Source organism: Parasteatoda tepidariorum, chromosome 3 (assembly GCF_043381705.1).
Source record: "Parasteatoda tepidariorum isolate YZ-2023 chromosome 3, CAS_Ptep_4.0, whole genome shotgun sequence".
Lineage (NCBI taxonomy): Eukaryota > Metazoa > Arthropoda > Arachnida > Araneae > Theridiidae > Parasteatoda > Parasteatoda tepidariorum.
In genome coordinates, this window is record NC_092206.1 from 6,058,353 (window position 1) to 6,081,571 (window position 23,219).

A 23,219-nucleotide genomic window follows, 5' to 3' on the forward strand; every position below is an offset into this window, starting at 1 on the left:
AAATTTCTTCCAATACTTGATCCAGGCAATTCCAAAGCAACGAAGTTGAACATCAGTAGTCGCAAACCTGAAATTGGGTCGGCTGTTCAACGACTGTAATTATTTTATAACCGTCGCATTATAAAAAAAGTAACTGGTATGCATTATAAAAAAAGGATAAATTAGGAGAAACATCATAGCCGGTATGCATTATGAAAAAAGTATTACGGTAATAGTTCTCAGAACAATCGGAAAGCTCTTAGCTGCTTGGTGTTCTGATGTGTGATAAATGTCTTAACAGTGGAGCAATTTTATTAAATTTTAAATGAAGCTATATTTTTTAATGTTGCTGTTTTGATAGTCATTTAACGCTTCTTAAGGCCTGGTTTCTTAGGACAGGACACCGTCAGCTGGAAATCAGCGCTAACCTCTGATTGGTCCATTTGTGAGTCTGATAGTATACGTCATCGAACGCTCATCTTGAACTACAATTGCCGTCCAACTCAACTGCAGTTGGATTACAACGTGACGTTAACCACAGAAGCAATGGCGGACAACATCCAACAGCACATTGAAATCAGCCAAGATTTTGATTTTGACATTAAACATAGCTTCTTCATTAAACATAGCACTCTTCATTTAGCTCAGCTATAATGTGTTTTTTCTTGGACAAAGTCATTATTTGTTCTCTAAAACACTGGTCGACAATAACAAAATCAATACAAATTCAAAATAAATATTTGTTTACGTTATTAACGCATGCGCAATGAGAGATAATGTCTGCGTTGGACCGACTGCTCACGCTGAGCTAACAAAAAAGTTTTTTTTTGGCATCAGCTCTACGTCAACTTTCCGCTGACGCCCAGATAAGGCGCTTGTCCGAAACCAGACCTTTAGATGAGTCATTTAAATCCAAATCTAAATCTAAGTAGAAAAAAGCATGAAATGTTACCTTAAAATTAAGGAACTCTTAAAGTTAATGTAAAGAGTTTACATAATCGGTATATTAACAAAGAATACCGAAAGAAAAAAGCAATACTTTTGCAATTAATTTAATCTGATGGCAACTTTTGTAATTAATTTAGTCTGCTGGCAACTTTTGTTACTAATTTAATCTGTTGTCAACTTTTTTTTAACTAATTTAATCTACTATCAACTTTGTTACGAATTTTGTCTGTTAACAGAGTTTTTATATAATTTACTCTGATGGCAACTTTTGTAGTCGATTTAATCTGTTGCCTACTCTAGTAACTAATTTAATCTGTTTACAACTTTTGTAACTAATTTTGTCTGATAGCAACTTTTGTATAGAATTTAATTTGTTTGGCAACTAATGTATCTAATGTAAATTGTCAAAAACTTTAGTGTCCAATTTAATCTTTGTAGAACTTTTGAAAGTAATTTAATCTGTTGACAACTAATCTATCTAACTTAATCTGTCAAAAACTTAGTATTTCATTTAATTTTTAGGGATTTTTTGTATCTAATTTCTTCTGTTGACAACTAACGTTAATGTTACTGCGAATGACCAAAATTGGTGGTTGTTGATTTCTGCCGGTGAATGTTAACAATCACATAGTTGCTTTGGTAAATGTCTAAAATATATATTAGGTCTAGTTAAGTGACACTGCCCTTTATGCCCTACATTGTTATTTTAAGGTCAAGCGCGACTGTCCAGTATGCATTTAACCGGTACTCCGGTAAAATTAATATAAAATCATATATAACAAATATTTCCGACATTTGTTGACATTCACCGGGGAAAGTCAACTCTCTCTTGATTTCACGGTAACATATCTAACATAATCTGTTAAAAACTTTAGTACCTAATTTCATCTTTTAAGTAACTTCTGAAACGAATTTAATTTATTGGTAACCTAAACCTTAATTATATCTTGAATATATACACATTTTTGAAAACAAACAAAACCTTTTACAGGATTTGAGAGATACTTTGCTGTATAAGTTAACAGGCAACTTCAAGAGGACAGTCGAACTACTGTTGATGCCGTTAGCTGAATATTATGCGAAGTTGTTGAGGAGAGCCATTTACGGACCCGGTAAAGACGAGGATCTCCTTCTTGAAATACTCTGCACAATTACAAACATTCAGATCCAGCAAATCAAAGAAATATACCAATGCAGTGAGTTATTTTGTTTTCATCTGCACAATTACAAACATTCAGATCCAGCAAATCAAAGAAATATACCAATGTAGTGAGTTATTTTATATTCATCTGCACAATTACAAACATTCAGATCCAGCAAATCAAAGAAATATATAGTTCGTTCACCAGGAGTTGGCACTTGGCTCCACCTACTCGGACGAAGAGTTCATTTCAGGGCAGGGAGTAATAGAAGAAACGTCTCCGCGATTGAAATTGAGACAACCCTTAATATGTGCCAAACGCAAACAAAGAATTATTTATCAAGAACTTACTTCGCTTTATCATCTGCTATAATACCTTTTGTTACTCTAATTAATTAAATATATTGTAGCAAAATGTCTCATAAAGGACAAACTACTCACTCAAAAGAGAAATATCATCAAATTCATGAAATATTTAATGTTAAAAAAATGCACATAAAGATAACGAAATAAGTACTTTTGTCACGTGATCGCCAACCTTATTCAGGATTGTTCACATCCTTCTTCCAAAAATAGCGAAATAATATCATTGGATACCACGTGATGAAGGCGGAGCCCAGCGCCAACTCTCGGCGAACAAACTGTACCAAAGTAGCGAGTTATTTTATATTGATCTACACAATGAGTAAAAATTGAATAATCGGTAGTATAAAGTATGCTTTTAAAAGGTAGGTACTTTATTTACGTCGTACTAGAATTGCACAATGGGCTATTGGCGACGGTCTAGGAAACATCCCTGAGGATGATCCGAAGACACGCCATCGCAAATTTGATCCTCTGCTTCCCTGATTTGATAGCCCAACTACCTGCGTGCGAAGTCGAGCACTATACAGTAGAAAAGTTTAACGAGGACCGATACCGTGTCCCTACGCAGGCTGATTGAAGTGGTCACTCACCCGCTTACTGACCGCAGCTAGTGATGCTTCGTTGTTCAACTGGAAACTGTGTCTTTACGATCAGTCCACTGCTGTGCGTGCTTTCAAGAGATTTCGCTAAGTTTCACCAACTCTTTCTACGCTTTTAGCGGTTTCAATTTATGATTCTTTGCTTAGACCCACTGAAATCAAAATTCATCAAATTCTGTGGAGGCAAAGAACATTTGACTTTAAAAAATGGCAATTTTCGGCATAGGTTGAAACAGACTTACGTAATATAATTTGCCGCCTTCAAGTAATTCATTGTGTAAATTTATTTTTCAGTTCAAAAAGAAAAATAAATAAGTAAATCTAGCCCCAATTATAACAAACAAACAAAAAAATTTCAAAGTTATTCACTGCTTAAACTATTCAACCGACACGGATGAATAAAAATCTGACTTCAGTTCAAAGAAATAAATAAAAAGTGGTAGTAAGATTTCATTTAAGCAATTCATTGAGTAAATCTACCAATCCACGCGGTGATGTAAATCTGACGTTCTAAACTGAACGAACAACTAAATATCTAATAGAAACTAAATATCCGTGGTAGTAAGATTTTCTTTCCTGAAATAAAAACTAGGAAAATTATCTTTTCTTTTTATCTGGCTATTTGATCTTGCCGTTATCAAATTTATGATCCAGATTTATTACTATGGAGTTGAACATTAGTAGTCGTAAACCCAAAAAATTGGGTCGGCTATTCAACGAGGTTATAAAATAAAATATTTTATGGCGAATGCAAATGATTTGCTTAGCACAGATTAAAGTGAATAATAAAATCATGTTTTTCTCACTAATTATTTTTTTAATCAAAATTACTTTATTTATAAAAGGCAACAATAAGTCAGTAGAAATCTGGAAACAAATTTATCCATTATAAATACTTATTAAGGCCCAATATTTTTTCATTGCAATGGTATAAAAAGTGATATATGAAAGGAATGATACTGAATAAATGATAGTAAATAAATAAGTATAATAAGTAATTATTTATCATGTAAGCTAGCACTTAATCTTAAAAATTAATTGCGACATAATTATAGATCGGAACTCAACGCTTTATATTAATTATCTTTCACCGTTGTAATGACTATATTCCATACAAATAATCACACCAGATTTTCATAATAATAAACTTAACTTTATTAAAAATTAAAAGAAACTAGTCATTATTTTTATATTCGAGCATCCAGCTCTTAAACAACCAAGGGAGAACCTCCCCGGACCAAGATAAACATACCTCTACCTCGATTCCTAGCATGCCCCCGAAGGGGTGACACAATGCGCCAAGTGCGCCTGAACGATCGCCAAACAGTTGCCAAACATTACAACCGTAACCACACACAATATACACTACCCTACATTAATGGAAGAGACACATTCAGTTTTTGATATTTTTTGAAAATTTCTCAAAAAATACTCGAAGGATTATTTTGTGACTTAAGAATTGTTTAGTTCCTGCGATTTTTCATTCTTAACATTAGCAATAGGATTTGAACTATTAGAGGATATGAACACCTACAATAAATTATGAAAGAAAAGAAGTATTTTTGAACACCCTAAGCCAGTTTGTAACTTGTATCAATTACTTTAGTTCTTACTTTTAATAACTGCATACAGTTTCGTAAACCTAGAGTAGATATTTATGAGGATATATATATATACTGGCTTCAGTAGTACATGTTACTGCCATCTACCGGCAACTGCTTAAATTAAAACTTGAATACTTTCGGAATAATTTCGCATATTCTTTTTTGCCATATTCGTCTTCGTTTTTAACTTTATAAATATTCATTGGAATTAAACAAAACTTTCCTAATAATATAAAATTAATAAAAAGATTGTTGGTTTAAAATTTTAAAAAAAAGTCGTTGAAAAATGCGCAAGATATAAGTATTTAAAGTACTTTTATACTGCGCATGCGTAGAAAAAATTTAAAAAAGTTTTTTCCATAATTTTGTAGTCAATCGTATTTGGCAACTAATAAAAAAAGCTTGATTTGAATATCTTAATAATTAAAAAAAGTTTAAAGCACTTTTCTGAGTAATTTTTTGTACTGTTTAAAAGAAAGCTTGAAACGATCAGGGGTTTGTCCACAAATTATATTTTGTATTATGAGACGAGACAAAATTTAATAACAAATGAACGTACTTACAATAATCGTTCGTAAGCCAAAATGTGTTGGTATAAGAAAAGAAAACATGCGAAGGAAAACATACTTTTATAGGGGATGATCCACCACAATGCTGGCCCTCATTTTTAATGAATCTTATTTAATAGTACAAAATGAAATTTGTGGAAAACCCTTATTTAACTGAATTAATGCTCTTTAAGAGATTTTTTTGACACATTTCCGTAGCACTTTACAGAATGAAAATTCCGCCCCACCGTTTAAAAGTTATAAGGGTTTCTGCTGACTTAATATTTGGGGAAAGACCTTTAGACAATGCCAACCTGCATCTATCAAAAAGTACCTCTAGTTATCATGTCTTATATACTAGTGAATTGATGTTCAATAATCATAGTAGTAGTTACACCACAATACTCCCCCACTGGAATTTTATCAGGGATATAATTCAATGAACGGATATCACTAGTTGCTGTATTTGTGAAAGATCGGGAGAGCTGGATTAAGGTCACTGGGTTTCGTGCTTAGCCATGAGAGCTATATTAAGTTCATGGTTGTGTGTGTGGTCACTCCTGTGTTGCTATTAGCAGTCGAGTGTATGCAGGATTCCGTTGTGTATATATGAGTATATGTATAATATATATAACAACGCTGTGTATATATATAACAGCGCGAGGAGCACGATGACGCAGTCACAAGTAGCAAGTCAACTATTCAATGTGGGCCATTCATCGAAGTAGTCGTGATCATATCACGTCCGGGTCACCAATGTGGGGAAAAGACCATTAGACAATGCCAACCTTGATCTATCAAAAGGTACCTCGTGACATGTCTTATTTAATAGTGATTTGATATTTAATAATCGTAGTGGTAGTTACGCCACAAATATGTGTCAAAAGTATACTTAAAAATTGTAATAATTTTATATTAATTCTGGAAACGTTGTATTTCAGAATTCGGTAAATCGTTGGAGGATTCAATTGCAAATGATTGTCAGAGCAAGTTCAAGCACATGCTTCTTCTAATATGCAAGGTTGGTTTTCATTTATTTTTCTCTCATTTTCTGAGGAGTGTTATTAGCAAAGTTGAACCATTTTTACGATAATTTTTTTAGGTCATTTTTTTAGTAGAAGCAATTCTCCTCCAGATAATTGGATAGTAGATGATTTTTTTTAATAAATTTATAAATATTTTTGTTTTGCATCCAAAATTATTTGTTTATTCATTTTAGCAATTTAGAATTTTTTTTTCTGAAAAAAGGTACTTTAGAATCATTATTTTATATTTCTCTCCTTATGTAAGTAAGCATGATAACCATGTTAATTTTTTTTTAATTAAATATTTAAATTCGGACTTATGCAAACAGTACTATATTAATTTCAATTTTTTTATGAGAGGATAATTTGTTGGAATTAATATTTTTTACAGTAATTGCTTATGTTATTGCTGAAATTGTGTACTTGCACTTCAAGAAGATCACAAAACTCACACATGCGACCTATGAACTCAGCTCCAGTTGATCGTTTATGAGCAAAATGGCATCTTAAAGTTTATCTAAGTTTCTCCCCGAGTCAAAATGTTAATTAGCTTGCAATTGATTAAATGCAATGCCGTATCTCACATCGAATTTATCGAAAATAACTCTTTATCGCCTACGTCTTTTCCTTAACTTAGATTTATTAGTTGTTCATGTATTTTATTGTAACAATAATAAATGTGTTTTGTGTACCTGGCAACTTCGATACATAATTAGTTTGTTTATATTCTACATGGCTTCATGCCTGTCATTGTGTTAAGTAAAAAATATGTAGTGAAAGAATTAAAATCTTTGTAAAAGAATCTTTGTGTAAGAATATAAATTATGCCACTTAAGAGAATTGAATTGGCTCTGCTTACTCGAAATAGTTACAAACGTAAACAAATGCCAAGTTTTAAGAACCAATCAGAATCGATATACTCACACTACGTCACTTGCAGGTATCCCATAGACTTAGAGCCCCTGAATTAGACAGGCCGACTTCTCATCTGTTTTTGCTCCAAAGAGCTAACATAAGCACAATACTAACCTAACGTTAACTTGCGAACTTTTTTGCTCCAATATTGCTTGATAGGTCAGCTCTGATAGTATAGGAGCCTTACATAGACTCGTCAAGTAAAGTCAAATACCACAGANGTAGGAATTCGGACTGATTTATGATGGTCTAACATAAGAATGGCAACTTGTTTTGATTGTTTGTTCATGTTGAGCCATGACGAATTTCCATCATTTTTTTTTGTCCCATTGACCACAGAAATGCCAGAACTGCTACTCTCTTCTCGTTACCCACTGGGCACCTGTGGCGAAGCAAGCCACTGCGGTGGAGCAGCATCGCCCACGTCACACAAGCACAAACACGTTTATAGGCGTTCACATTCACAAACAAAGAGGAAAGGACATAGAACACACAGAAAGAAAGAAACATCCATGCCCTGATCAGGATTCGAACCCGCTGCCAATGGCCCCGCAGTCAGACACGCTAACCACTCGGCCACCTGGTCTGCTGAATTTCCATCATAGTGTCTTAGAAAACAAATGTTGGAACGATCATGAACAACCACCATCCCAATGTAGGAATTCGGATTGATTTATGATAGTCCAACATAAAAAAACCCAAATTGTTCTGATAGTATATTCCTGAGAACCATCAAGAATTCCCATTAAACCATAATAGAAATGTATAGTTAAACCATCAAGAATCATCACGGATTTTGGTCCATGAAAATCAAACTTTTCTGGATGGTTCACCATGTTAATAGGTATTTAATATACTACCATGAAGGTTAACCAGCCATCACAGTATTAAAGTAGTATTTTCCATCATGGAATGATGGAAATTTGTATGCTTATCAAAAACCACGAACACGTAATGGAAATTGTTGGATGATGGTGACCATCAAATATTGTTGGACCATCATGAATAGCACTGAAACCAACATAAACCATCAAAAAAAAATTTTTCATGGGACCATCAAGAATTTTGACTTGCGTGATGCCATCGAAATATATATCACGTGTTCTAAACTGTCCCTCATTCATTTCGAAATGACCTGTCTGCAACTGGTGTCAGGTGATTTCGGATAAATATCAGCAGTAATCTAGCTCGGAGTCTTATCTTCGGTCCTGTCCAACTCTCCCCAGCTTCATAAGGAAAACATTGCACTTTAATTTTTTTCTCAATTTTTTTGTGTGTTTATTGCAAATCATTTATTTTCAATAGGCTGAAAGAAACGAAGGAGTTGTGTCACTGGATAAAGTTAGAAACGACGCAGAAGTCAGTAAATCTTTTCCTTCTTTTTTTTTTTTTACTTTTAAAATTAAAAACATTCATAATTATTTTTCAGCAACATTTATTGCAGGGTGTCTTCTCCCGCCTTTATAATGTATTTTTGAATCCAAGTCAAATTGCAAGCAACCGGGAGCATATTGCAACACAGAAGGAAAAAAAAACTCGAACTCATTTTTGAAGGAAACGGAACTCAGAGGCGCGACAGACCATAGAGGGCTCAGACCTACTGTGCCCATCTCAGCTTTCTTGACCATCGGTTCTGGGGTGCAGGCGCAGATGTTCCGGTTAGGTGGTACTCATTTATCGACCCACTGAAGGGATGAAAGGCTGAGTCAACCTTGTCCTCCCCGAGATCGAACCCAGAACCTGTGGCACGAAGAGCTACAATTCAGCCACCGTGGATTAAAAACCATTGATAAGACCGGATAAAACTGTTTCTATTAATCGAATTTCTCTCGCAAAGAGGTTTCGCGTTAAAAAGATTCACTATCTCTTTGTTAAGATTCCTCAAATTTTGATGCCGTTTCTATTTTTTCCTCTTTCTTAACCATTAATTTGTGACCCATCACACTGCGTTACTTTTGATAAGGATTCTAAAACTATACATTAAGGGCGGTGGTTGAGAAGCACTCGTAGAAAAAAAAAACATCAATACTAATTTTTTCTTCCTTCTTTGAATTGCAGGCGTTATTCGAAGCAGGTGAAGCTGAATGGGAAACGGACGAGGCAGCTTTTAACACGCTGTTTGCATTCGAGAGTTACGAACATTTGAGGTTTGTCTTCCAGGAATACGAGGACATCACTGGAAGAACACTTTCGGAAGCCATTGAAGCAGAGACAACGGGATACATGAAGAAAGCTCTTCTTACAATAGGTTTCAAAATATTTATTTATCTACCGCAGCATATCTTTACATCAGAATTTTTTGTATCGCGATATAGCATCAATAACACTGACATTTGATCACCAAAAAGACATGAAAGAACTCTTCTTACATTTAGTATCGAAACACTTTAACGAATTGTTCTGCTTTCCATTGTATCATATGTTTATTACATTTTAGCAGGCAGACTACATCAGAATTTTTTTGTATCACTGTATAGCATCAATAACATTGACATTTGATCGACAAAAAACATAAAAGAAGCTCTTCTTACATTTGGTTTCAAAATATTTTAACAAATTTTCCTGATTTCTGTTGTATCATATCATTTACTAAGTATTAGCAGTATAGCTACGTCAGAATTCTTTCTGTTCTAATTCATCGACAAAAAACGATGTGTTTCGAAATATTGAGAAAAAACACCGGAACATTTCTTAAAAAATGTTTTATAAAATAGTGTGAAATATCGTTAAGACATAACCAAAATATAGCCAAAAATATCGATATTTAGCAATACATATTACTCTTCAAACTACGATATTGGTGATATTTAATTATGCTAGATTATTATTTAATTGAACAGTATTTTCAAAGTAAACCATTTTTTTAAGAATTGTTTTAAGCTATTTTAATCACAATTTTAAAAAAAATGGCAGTGGAACTCGCACTGTTACGTTTCTGTTGTTGGTGCTTGAAGAATAATATCGTATTCAATATTTATCTTCATTGATTGGTCGTGAAATTAACGCTGTCGATAATCATTCGCATGCTCAATAATTTTCACAGCCATTCAAGAAACCCACTGTGGGAATACAATATAAAATACCATCATCTTGATTATCGCTCTTTCTTGATGTAGTGCGAAACTCTAGTAGAGATAGATTATAATAGTTATTTTAACATTTATTTGCACAATTTTTAATATTTTAATGAAATTTTAGGTCGAATAAAAAATGACCCACGAAATGAAAACTCTTTAAAGAAAAGCGGATGATGATAGAAATGTAATAATTTGCTGTGTTTTGCTTAGGAACCAAGAAATCTATGGTGGCGACTTTTCAATAATTCGCCAATAGATGGCGTCACTAACTGAGAAAAACTAAACTGCTTACTGCTACATTGTCAGACACTACATTTTAAATGATTACTAAGGTGTCTTTTAATTATGTCCTCCGAATGCACCATGTTTTTCAAAAATCAATGTTATGCAGTTTTCTCAGTTAACTGCGTTGTTGAAAAACTTTTCTTTAGGTAAATTTGAACGTGGGTGGAATTCAATAGTCGCTTCTGTGAGCAAAAGCAGTGCAAAACATCTCCGTTTTTCTTTAAATAGTTTTTCAAATCGTTGGTCGATTTTGCTCTACTCGGTACCATTTTGACAAAATTTCTAGTTAACTAGCAGCTTTTAACTAGGGTCTGAAATGTCTGGAAAATGAAAAAAAATTATTATTTATTTCTGATTTTTCCTTAATTGATTCATTAGTATACAATAAATGTAATTCTTTTTCCACCAAGTGATTAATTTGAATATTAATAGATTAAATAATCAGCCCCCACTCTGAGGGGGGGGGGATTCGGTAAATAAAATCTCGCCATCGCCCAGGATAGGACCAACCAAGTGGCCCTGTTGAGAAACCACCTGTGGCTTTATCAAAATCAAATAAAATATAAACTAATGGCAGCAGACACATACTCAATTATACGAACAATTTCTGCGTTACATTAATATTACTTTTATTAATAAACATATTCTACATTTGTTCCCAATTTATGATTGATAACATGGGAAACCGATAAAACTAAACAATACAAAAGAAAGATTCGGCAATACAAAAGAACGAAATGAACTATACAAACTAATAAATGTCCTAAGCAGGGCTTTATAGTGATTAGTTAAGAGCAGCCCCAACATCTAAGTGTTTCATATTGGATCTAGCCCCAGCATAGTAGTCTACCAAAACACACAAATCAAGTTAAAATCAGAAGTAAATCAATAAAAATCCCAAGTGCTGGTGACAATATATAAATTAATCAGAAAATTAAAATCAGGGTTAAAACATCAGATATATAAATAGTAAAACATTAAGATAAAGTAATATAAAACAAGAGTGATTCGCTATCGCAACGCTCGAATACGCCATCTCGTACTAACTATAGATTTTTTTTTCCAGTGTATTTGCTATATGCACCTTTGTAGTAGTATCAAGTTTCTGAGTCTTACAGTTCTTGCGCAACTAAGCAAAATATTACGTTGAATAGCCAAAACAGTATAGAGAGAAAAATAAGCCTTATAAAGGAAAAAAATTAACTGACTTTAAATAAATTCGTATTTAGATACTTAAATTCAGCAACGTTAGTTTTAACAAATAAAACTCTTATTTTATATTTGGACCATTATCATTATCACCATAAACCAAATCACATACCATATCATACCAAATCATTATCGCTTTAATATTGTCAAAATCTGAGGGGACGTGTCATCAGAATTTCAGATTAAATATATACATGCCCGATCGGACTTAGAGGGTGAAAAACTCTTGTCGGATTTGGGTTCTTAAGGTGCTTGGCAGCAATTTTTCAGTCCCATTTAGCTGTACACATGCTTCGGACTACACGCGTTTTGAACAAAATAGAAATTTTATAAATATACACATTTGATTGCTTTTTGAAAATGTTTTAATATGAAACCAGCGTTATGTTGCATATGCTTAAAACTTCTTCAACAAAATAAGAATTTTCATAAAAATTTATAGACGCATAACTTTTAAGTCCATATTTTAATATGAAATTAGTTCTAAACGCATTGCAACAAAAGTAACGACAAAAAGTATCGATAGCGTTTAATTAATATTGTTTTCAGTACATTTATCATGGAACTAATCTAATTAAATGTATTTTTTCAGTGCGATGTGTAGAAAACACCCCCGCTTATTTCGCCAGAAAGTTATACAGAGCCTTAAAAGTAAGTATTATATTCTTTTTTTTTTAATGGTTGGCACTGGGATCTATTTCCCATTGGCTTCAGATATGTCAGAATTGCTACTCTAAGGACCGAGGATGCGCGGTATCGGTCCTTGTTAAACTGTTCTATCGTAAAGTGCTCAAATTCGCGCGTAGGTCGTCGGGTTACTAAAGCAGGGGAGCCATCCCCTCTGCAGGAGATCAAAATTGCGATGGCATGTCTTCGGGTCATCCTCAGGGATGTTTCCCAAACCGTCGTCAATAGCCCAGGGAAACAGCATTTTTACAAAATATTCAAGAAATAGAAGCAAGTGATACCAAGTGAAAAAAATTTGGATAACCAATTTTAAATCTCGAAATACTTGAAATTCTACTTATTTAAAAAGGCAGACCAGATGGTAGCGGTTAGTTAAACATTCAAGAACTCTCGTTAATTGGAATCTATGTTCGTTGTAGCAAAATAACAAACTGATTTGACATTAGTGAGGGTAGATTCTTGTTTTAAAATTTTTGAATTTCAAAGGTTTTGGTTATCATGATATACAAATAATTCAAATCTTTTTTTTTTTAAAAAAAGGGTTTGTCTCTGCTGCAACTGTACTGTAGTCGCTTGTTACCAATAAAACCAATTATTAATGGACGTAGAATAATCTTCCAGTGTAACTTAGTTTGGATGCAATAAAACTGTAAACTAGCAAACAACATGGATGTTTCCTTTTAAATAATGGAAAACGCAGAATTTTCTGCAGTTTAATTTGCAATAATGTGTAATGATTAACAAATAACGAGAACCTTTTCCCCATATCTCTCCTAAGCATATTAATTAAAAATTTTGCTTAATTTTTAGGATCAGGGGCTGAAATTGACCCTTGCATATACTGTCCGAATTTTATGATTTTGGTATTAAAAGAAACACAAGCAATCGTTTCTATTATTATTATGATATTCTTTATTTTAAAGTTAAGTCGCAAAAACCTACACGGGAATCTCAAATTAATATAAAAGTGCAAAAAAGTTACTTCGAATATTACCAATAATCTTTGTAAAAAAGAATAGGTATCTCAAAGTTGCCCAATTTTCCTTTTTCCATTCTCCGTTACCATGATTTCGTCTAATCTTGCTCCTTCCCAACGCAGTAAAAAGTTGGAGTATACTGTAATTCAGTAAAAAGTAAATTTTCAGTAAAAAGTTGGAGTATACTGTAATAGCGTAAGGAAAAAAAAAGGAAGATTTGCCGAAACCATGGTAACGGAGAAGGGGAAAGTGGGAAATCATGGACATTTATTCTATTTTCAAAGAGTAATACAATTTCTTCTCAAGAAGACGGTATTAAAATGATCAAAAACCATTGCCTAATAATTCGTAGTTTCTCTCTTTATTTTAATTTCATTCGACCCACAACAAATGGATTTTTATAGTATCTTACTTTTAAGATGATTAAATTCGACAATGATTCATCGAGTTTTAATCATATTTCGAAGGAGTGTTTAAAAATATGTTATATTAAGGTGCTTAAAAATATGCATCTTAAACATGTATTGTTTCTAGGGCCCAACGAAGGATGACAAGTCTCTAATTCGTATTGTTGTCAGTCGCTGTGAGATTGACATGGTATTCATCAAAACTGAATATCAAAAGAGATTTAAAGAACATCTGGAAGACACAATACGGGTAAGATTCTCATACTTTTTGCAATATTTTTTAAAAATTTAGTAGAAATTAAATAGTTTCAAAATTTTTTGTTTTTTCCAAGCGGGGAATAACTACATGTTCTCTGTAAATATAAAAGGTATCCCAAGTCAAAATTCTTGATGGTTCCATCGAAACATTTTGATGGTTTATGTTTGTTTCAGAGTGATTCATGATGGTCCACCATCATTTGATGGGCACCATCATCCAACATTTTCTATTATGCGTTCATGGTTTTTGATATGCTAACAAACTTTCATCATTCCATGATGGAAAATGCTACTTTAATACTATGAAGGTTAACCGTCAAGAAAAGTTTGGTTCTAATGAACCAACAATCCATGATGAATCATGATGGTTCCAACTATACATTTCCATGATGGTTTAATGGGAATTCTTGTTGGTTCTGTGGAATGTACCATCAAAACAATTCGTTTTTTTTTTTACTTTTTTTTTATGTTGGACCATCAAAAATCAGTCCAAATTCCTATATTAGGGTAATGGTGGTTCATGATTGTTCCAACATTTGATTTTTAAGAAACGGAATGATGGAAATTTGGAACCGTGGAAATATGATGGAAATTTCTGATATTTCAACATGAACAACCATCATGAAAAGTTGCTATTCTAATGTTGAACCGTCATAAATCAGTCCGAATTCCTAGCTTGGGGTGATGGTTATCTATGTTGGTTACCATCAAAAAATATAATGATTCATGATGGAATTATTGATGGTTATCGTCAAGATTATGTTGGTCTCAATGGAAAACCATCAAAATTTTTGACATGGGGTCTCAATGTTACGCAAGGTATCCAGCTCTCCATACTTTCCCCTTCTCTATTATTATTATCGGTTCAGAAAATTTTGCTTTTCCCCACGCCAGTTTATTACAACTTATTATTGATATGTACTACCATGTAGGGAAAAAGCGAAATTTGCTCCAACCATGTTAACATAGAGGGGGAAATGAATCGAGTGTTGAAATCGTGTCACCTTGAGGCGCCTATAATATTTACTGAGGGTGGGCGGGGAAAGCCTGGTTAGTAGGGCGTTGGACGCGTGTTCGTGAGAGCTGTGATTCGCTGGTTGAAGAATAACCATGCATTAAATGGTGACTGGTGCACGTTAAACCTGCCGAGGACACAAAGTCCTCCAAGTTTCAATATCAAATCAATGCTGAATTGGGTGTACTGAATTGGAGATTGATCGTTTTCTGTTTAAAAATTACGATCTGTGAATGAATTTATAGGTGTATAATTGGGTCCGCTTTGNAATTAATATTACATAATAATTATAATCAATTTGTAAACAAAGTTTACAAAGACATGCGACGGGGATTTGAAGGAAATTTTTTGATTACTTTTTTAGGACAAACCGGAATATTCCGAAATATGCTTAACACTAAACATACCATTACTTAATGTATACCTATTATACTACCATAGCCGGTCAAATAAACGGACTTCTTCATTGAATGTATGAAATATGGATCTTAGGAAGGAAATAAACTAAAAAAACTTTATTATAATTATACAAAATTGTATGTTGACAATTTTTATGTATTACAAACACAAAGAATAAGAATTTTTAATTCATTGCTCAACGCATTTTTTACATATATAGAGCGGTTCCATTGTACATTTTCAGCAAACATATTTCTTCCAATTATTATTATTTTTATAATTATAAGAACATATAAGAATTATCATTCTCATGATTAATATTATTTCTTCTAAGAACTTGACTGTTTTGATTGTTTCGACCTTTGTTCGACATTTTTCTAGGTAAAAACTAACAGTTATTCAGAAATGAAGTAAAGCTATCAAAATAAAATATAAGCTACTTACCAAAACTATTAGTTTTCGTAATTTTTTCTTATACAGAAATGTCAATCATCTAAAATTTTGATATTTTCTTGAAATTATTCTCAGCTATTTTGATTGAAATACTTTACGCAACAGTCTTTGTAAAAATGTGCAGCATACCGACTACAGTACAGGGCTGAAAGACCATATATATCGAGACGGAAAACAGTAAAAACTGTTAACAAATAAATTTTTTGGTTTCTTTCCCAGAATAATAAAAATCCGTAACTAACTATTGTTTTTACGGATGCAATTTTTATATTGAATTGCTTCTTCGCCGTGAAAAATTTCCTTACGGTGAATTGTTATTGTTGATAATAATAGATTAACTCCTCCCGAATATTATCTAATATTGAAATAGTTCTACCAGTATTTTCTCTTTTCCGTCCAGCTTTTAGGCCTGCGACAATACGATAAGCAATCTGTATCGATAAGCTTATAAAACAAAAAATGTTCTCAGGGTCAAATGACCCGATGTGGTAGACAACAGTATACGACAGGTATTACTTAAAATAAACAAAACCAAAAAAAATTATATAAAAATAGTATAAGAACTGTAGATTAATTAGTAATAAAAAGTCAAATTTGCAGAAGTAATAAAATGATACGTGCATTTTCGATGCATAAGTTCAAAATGGGTCAATTGATCCGTTGTGGTATTATTAGTGTTAATAAAGTTAGTTAATAAAAGGTTTGATTCGACAGTTTTTGTTTTTCTTTTTACTGAGAGGCTCAAAGAAAGAATAAAAAGTTTGAATCCCAGAATTTCGGGGGGAAGGGGATTTGTCCCGACGGTCCCCCCACCTGGCTACGGGCCTGCTCTCCGTAAATATAAAAGGTATCCCAAGTCAAAATATGTAAATTGTATCCCATCATCCAACATTTTCAGTTATGCGTTGATGGTTTTTGATTTGCTAACAAACTTCCATCATTCCATGATGGAAAGTGCTATTTTAATACTATGAAGGTTAACCGTCAAGAAAAGTTTGGTTCTCATGAACCAACAATCCATGATGAATCTTGATGGTCCATGACGGTTCCAACTATACATTTCCATGATGGTTCAATAAGAATTCTTGTTGGTTCTCAGGAATCAAAACAATTCGTTTTTTTTTAAAAAAAATTTTTGATGTTGGATCATCAAAAATCAGTCCAAATTCCTATATTGGGGTAATGGTGGTTCATGATTGTTCCAACATTTGATTTTTAAGAAACGGAATGATGGAAATTTGGAACCGTGGAAAATATGATGGAAATTTCTAATGGTTCAACATGAACAACGATCATGAAAAGTTGCTATTCTAATGTTGGACCACCATAAATCAGTCCGAATTCCTAGCTTAGGATGATGGTTATTTATGTCGGTTACCATCAAAAAATATAATGGTTCTTGATGGAATTATTGATGGTTACCATCAAGATTATGTTGGCCCATCAATGGAAAACCATCGAAAATTTTGACATGGGGTCTCAATGTTACGCAAGGTATCCAGCTCTCCATACTTTCCCCTTCTCTATTATTATTATCGGTTCAGAAAATTTTGCTTTTCCCCACGCCAGTTTATTACAACTTATTATTGATATGTACTACCATGTAGGGAAAAAGCGAAATTTGCTCCAACCATGTTAACATAGAGGGGGAAATGAATCGAGTGTTGAAATCGTGTCACCTTGAGGCGCCTATAATATTTACTGAGGGTGGGCGGGGAAAGCCTGGTTAGTAGGACGTTGGACGCGTGTTCGTGATAGCTGTGATTCGCTGGTTGAAGAATAACCATGCATTAAATGGTGACTGGTGCAAGTTAAACCTGCCGAGGACACAAAGTCCTCTAAGTTTCAGTATCAAATCAATGCTGAATTGGGTGTACTGAATTGGAGATTGATCGTTTTCTGTTTCAAAATTACGATCTGTGAATGAATTTTATAGGTGTATAATTGGGGCCCCTTTGTAAAAACGGGCTGTGAAGTCGTATTCTTGGCCATAGATGGCGCCACTGAAAGACAAAAACGTACACTCTGTCTTAAATCATAGCTTAAATTCGCTTGGTTTCCCAAACAGGCTTGTTAAAATGGCTAAATGTATGTAGTTTAAAGTAAATATACTAAAATATATATAGTTTAACGTAAAAGAACATTCTTAGTGTTTCACTATACACCACTTTCATTTAAAGAAATTGCTGCCATTTTTATTGTTAAGATACGCTTAAAGTTTTAACAGTGTATCATAAATTTGATAGAAATGACCAAAAATCTAAAGTGACAGGGTTAGTAATAAATGAGGAATAATAATTTTTACTTGAAATAAAAAAAAACAAGGTTATGAATGGAATAATGTATTCGTTAAATGGCTTTATTGACCCTTTCATAAATTGTCTTAAAAAGGTTGATCTGGATATACTATTCTGATAATTTAAATGGAAAAATCACATAATTAAGGCATATAAGCTGTCAACATTGCGAAAAGTATTACCCTAAAATGAAAACGCGCTTCTCCTTCGTTAACTTTCAGTAACTCTGAAGGTTTTTTTTTTACTATTTCAAATATTTGGAAAAAAAATATTTATAAAATTTTTTTTTTTAACAAATGAAGCATTGTTTGAAGAAAAAAAAATAACGGCACTAATTTCTTAAAAAAAAAAAAAAGATTTTTAAAACCTTAAACCTACCTTTATTTAAAGACTATTTTCTGGGCCATCTTAATTTTAAAGACTTCATTTAAAACCTTTTTTTGAGAACTATTAATATTCAATGAAACAAACAAAAACTTCCTTTTTAAAAAATTGATGATACAGAGAAAATAGTTTAGATTGTTTTAAAAATTAGTATATTTCTTTCTTTTAGGGAAATGAACCAGAAAACTATGAAAAGTTACTCATGGCTTTAGTGACGTTAGACAAACAGAAGAAGTAACTACAAAACCTTCTACTTTTCCTGCTTTTTCGTGTATTTCTCAATAAAATATTTTTCTTTCATTAATCCAAATGTCAGAATTATTTATATCTGAATTATGCTGATGATTAAATGACTATTACGAGATATTTTCGCAAATATTATTTCGGTAAATCTTGGATTTTAATATAAAAGTGTTTTCTTTCAGTATTTGTCTAATTGTTTAATAATTCACCTAATAAGGTACTGAGATATGTATAATCGTAACAATTCACATCCAAATTGTCTTAATTATTAAACCAATTGTTTTCATTAATTTGGGAAAATAAAAACGCACTTTGAATTAACATACTCTTTTTGTCTTATTCAGATTCCTCAAACCATGATGGAAAGTCCTACATAAGTTAGAATGTTAATTAATGATAAGTTAATTAAATACTGAGCACATCGAATTAGTTGAAATATGGTTCTTTCTTGTCTATGTCTTTTACTTAACCTAGATTTATAATTTGTTTGTGAATTTTTTCTAACCGTGATATATTTTTGTTTTGTGTACCTAGCAACTTTGGAGCACAATTAGTTTCCTTATGTTCCACATGGATTCGGGCCTGTCCTGTGTTAAGTCTCTGTGTAAATATGTAGTGAAATAATTGAAATCTTTGAGAAAGAATCTTTGTGAAAGAATTTAGAACGTATCACTTAAGAGAATTGATACTTGAATGGCTTGGCTTAGAATGGAAGGAACAATTGCTGACGTATACGAATGCCACGTCTCAATAACCAATCAGGAACGAGATTTCCATACTACGTCACATTGTGAATTTAAAACTTTTTACGCATTCTTCATTCATGTTAACTACTTTTGCCGTTTGTTGTCATGTTCAAATAACGCACAACCGGGGGAGAGGCGGAGGGGGCTTTAGCGCCCTCATATTTTACAAATGAATTGATACAGCCCCTTTTAAGACTAAAATTTTCCACTCAGTATTTGTGTAATTAAGTTTACAATAGAAAATAGATAATTCTTTTTGTGTCTAATAAAATGCTAAAAAAATTTAAATGATGACTTTCTAAAAAAAATGTAGAAATTCAAGTGAGCTTTTACATTTCCTTGGCGAAATTTGTTTCCAAATAGTACCTTATTCATCCTCCCGCACAGGAAATATACGTCTCTGTAGCTGACAGATAGGGAAAGTCTTGATTTCAAATGTCCCAGCGAACATAATTTAAAAAAAAAAAGTGAAACAGTATAAAAGAAATTACCGTAAAATGAGATATAAATAATTTACCGGTAGACAATTTCTTTCATTAGTTTTATTTTAATTTCAAAACAATTCGAATCATTTAGTTAAAATTGCAAGTACGATTTTTTAATTGTCATCTTGCTACCAGTTTCAGACAATTCGAACTAATACTAAACAATAGTTCAGTTTTATATATATATATATATATATATATATATTCACACAAATTTAAAACTTCTTACACATGATTATATAATTTCATATTATTCTCTTTTTTCGTTCTTTTCATATCTTTAAAAGTAAAACTAATTGCCCGAATTGAAAATTTCTTACAAATATCAAACACACTACAGGTTTAATTCTTTCTTATCATATCTTTATACATAAATTTCTTGAATTTGAAATTTTTTCATACTCTAATAAAATTTATTAATCTAAAGATAATTTCGGCGATTAGCAAAAATTCTTTTTTGCATGACATTTTATAAGAAATATTAATAAAATAAAATGAATTAATGTCAGTTACTATAAGTCAATTGGTACAGAAATATTTTATCTGCAAAAGAAACGAGCGAGCATAATGGAGAGAAAAAAAATTATGTTTCTAATTTAATTTCGTTCTCTCTTTCTCCTGCGAGAACCAAACGCAATCCTTGATAAGAGCAGACAATAATAAAATACTCTTAAAACAAAAAAAACCGTTTAGAATTCTCTAAGAGCTGTTTCGTAGCCAAATGAAAGAGAGTTGGCGAAAATTATAGGGAAAATAATTCCCTAAATGACAACCCTTCTCGACCATGGCCGACTTTTTTGTGTTTGATTACGGAACATGTGCGATTATCCACAAATGTTTCTCTAGTAGCGTAAACATGACGTTGCCCCTTTTTTTAAAGAAAAAAATCACGTGTTTATGAAGACGAGATTCCAAACGCAGTGATAACGTTCAGTGGATTATGATCTGTCCAAAGTGTCGATAACTTTTTCCAGGATTTTTATCACAACCTAAATAAACTTTTTTTCATCAGTTGAGTCGAATAAATTGATCGAAATAAGTATGTTTTATTTTATGCGGTGTTGAATTAAGTGAATAATCATGAACTGAAATTTGTTCGTCTTTTCATATATTCTCTTTCGCTGATTCGTTTTGGGTTCCAATGACGATTGATACCCTAAAAATGGGTACCGTCGAGGAACTTAAGAATTTCGTGGAGAAACAGGAGGGTATAATAAATCATTTGAGTCTTTTACTCCAAGACAAAGATGAGGAAATCAGACAATTAAAAAGTTTGCTAGATAAATATCAGTCTGTACTGCCTTCTGTACCGAATAGATACAGCCATACTGCACCCCGGAAAGTAAGGGCTCAGGGTATATCCGCTGAGCCTTTGACTCTAAAATCAATTCAAGATCTTGTTAAAGCCAAATTCTCCTATTATCCTAAGTCAGAGAGGTAAGTTGATTTTTCAATAGATTTTTTTTTCGTCACAGTGATAATTAAATATTCTGAAACTTGTTGAAAATCATAATATTATAGGTCTAAAATTAAGAAATTTTGCGAGTGGTCAGTCACAGCATTTTTTACAGTGGCCACTTTTTTTTTAAAAAAAAATTCGAATATTTTAAACGATTAAGGATTTTAATAATGGGGGGCATTTATTTGGGGGTAGTTCACAAAATATGGTAATGCTAGGTTCATTTCTAAAATGAAGTTTTTTTTCTTCTTTTTTTCTTTTCTTTCCTTTTTTTTTTAAGAAACAAATGTGTGAATGTAATTTTTTAGAATATTATAAAACATTTATAATATTTCCAAATCCATTAAAAAATAAGAATAAAATGTAGTGTATTTTCGACGGGAAAAAAAAGTGAAAATTGTTTGATCACAAATTTACTCACTCTGTTGTCGGTGGTGACCGTTAATTTTCTCCAATATTTATGCAACCTTAATTCGGTGCTAAATTGAACCTCATCATTATCATTCATCATTAAAGTTGTTAAACAATCACATTTTATTTCACGCAGAATATATTGCTTAAAGTAAATATTTTCCCAATATAAAAGTACTAGTAATCCAGTAACTAATTTAAAGTGTACTTAATTGTCCATTGATAATGATCTTTTGACTGGATGCAGGTAGTTTTGCACTGATGTAGTCCCCTTTTTGCACTGATGCATTCAACCCCCCTTAGTAACGTTGCAGCATAATGTGGTACAAGATATCGATAGTGTGGTCCAACGTTAAGTGGATTTTTCTATAAGTGTGCAATATGCTCAATGCAAAAAAAAAAAAAAAAAAAAAAAAAAAAAAAAAAAAAAAAAAAAAAAAAAAAAAAAAAAAAAAAAAAAAAAAAAAAAAAAAAAAAAAATCAACAATTAAATGGAGAATAAAATTTTTTATACAGTAAAGCATTGTTCAGGTTCATTTATCGTCGTTTTCGAACAAAATATAATCAAAAACTATTCAATTATGCATCCTAACTCTGGATGTTAGTACTCTAGTCTGCTGGGTTACGGGTTTAAAAGTCTTGTCTTATTCTTTATGAAAAATTCAATATTAAATTTTTAAAAAAATTACAAATTAATAACTAATCTGTTTATTTATTAGATAATAATTAAATAGAAAAAAAATTTAAATAAACTTTTACAAAAACAATCACATAAAAATTTGATTCATTTACATATGTTCGGTTTCTGAACTGCCAGAGAGTGACATGTGACAATGAGTCAGGAAAAGTGCGACTTCATTAATGAAAGGCGAATTAAAATTAACTACGTCAATGTTTACCTGCTGAATTTCGAATTAAAAAACAGTAAATTAGTCTTTACCTGTAATTGTAAATTAATTGTTAGACAGAGAAAAACGAGTAGGAAATCTCGGAAAGAAAAACATCGAAAGTAATCGGATATTATCCATAGTAAACAAAACGAAAAGTGACGAAATCACATATAGCAAAAAAAAATGTTTGTAATGGAAGCAGGTGTCGTCAATTGACACACGTTGTCATCACTTATTCTTTTTTTTCTTCTTACTAGTTTATTATTTATGAGTGAAATAAGAATTCTTTTCTTCACTTCTGCTTTTGAACCTGTTGCTACAAACTTAAAAAAATTGCGATCATATTGAAAAATCAAAAAGCTGTCAAAATATTATCCATCAATGTACACCGGTGTAATAAATTGAGAGAATT

At 32.2% G+C, this 23,219-nt stretch overlaps 2 protein-coding genes across 2 annotated transcripts in view; both read left to right on the forward strand.

Moving 5' to 3' along the window:
* LOC107437252 (annexin A13-like) overlaps positions 1-18,877 on the forward strand; it is a 39,721-nt gene extending 20,844 nt beyond the window's left edge. Inside the window, exons 5-11 of the mRNA XM_043046976.2 lie at positions 1,919-2,123; positions 6,127-6,206; positions 8,431-8,484; positions 9,184-9,373; positions 12,289-12,347; positions 13,895-14,017; positions 18,743-18,877. Coding sequence (XP_042902910.1) covers positions 1,919-2,123; positions 6,127-6,206; positions 8,431-8,484; positions 9,184-9,373; positions 12,289-12,347; positions 13,895-14,017; positions 18,743-18,811 — 780 coding nt within the window. The 3' untranslated portion in view covers positions 18,812-18,877. The remainder of the gene's footprint in view (positions 1-1,918; positions 2,124-6,126; positions 6,207-8,430; positions 8,485-9,183; positions 9,374-12,288; positions 12,348-13,894; positions 14,018-18,742) is intronic.
* Positions 18,878-20,858: 1,981 nt separating this feature from the next.
* LOC139425192 (cGMP-dependent protein kinase 1-like) overlaps positions 20,859-23,219 on the forward strand; it is a 127,465-nt gene continuing 125,104 nt past the window's right edge. The window contains exon 1 of the mRNA XM_071179062.1: positions 20,859-21,484. Coding sequence (XP_071035163.1) covers positions 21,189-21,484 — 296 coding nt within the window. The 5' untranslated portion in view covers positions 20,859-21,188. The remainder of the gene's footprint in view (positions 21,485-23,219) is intronic.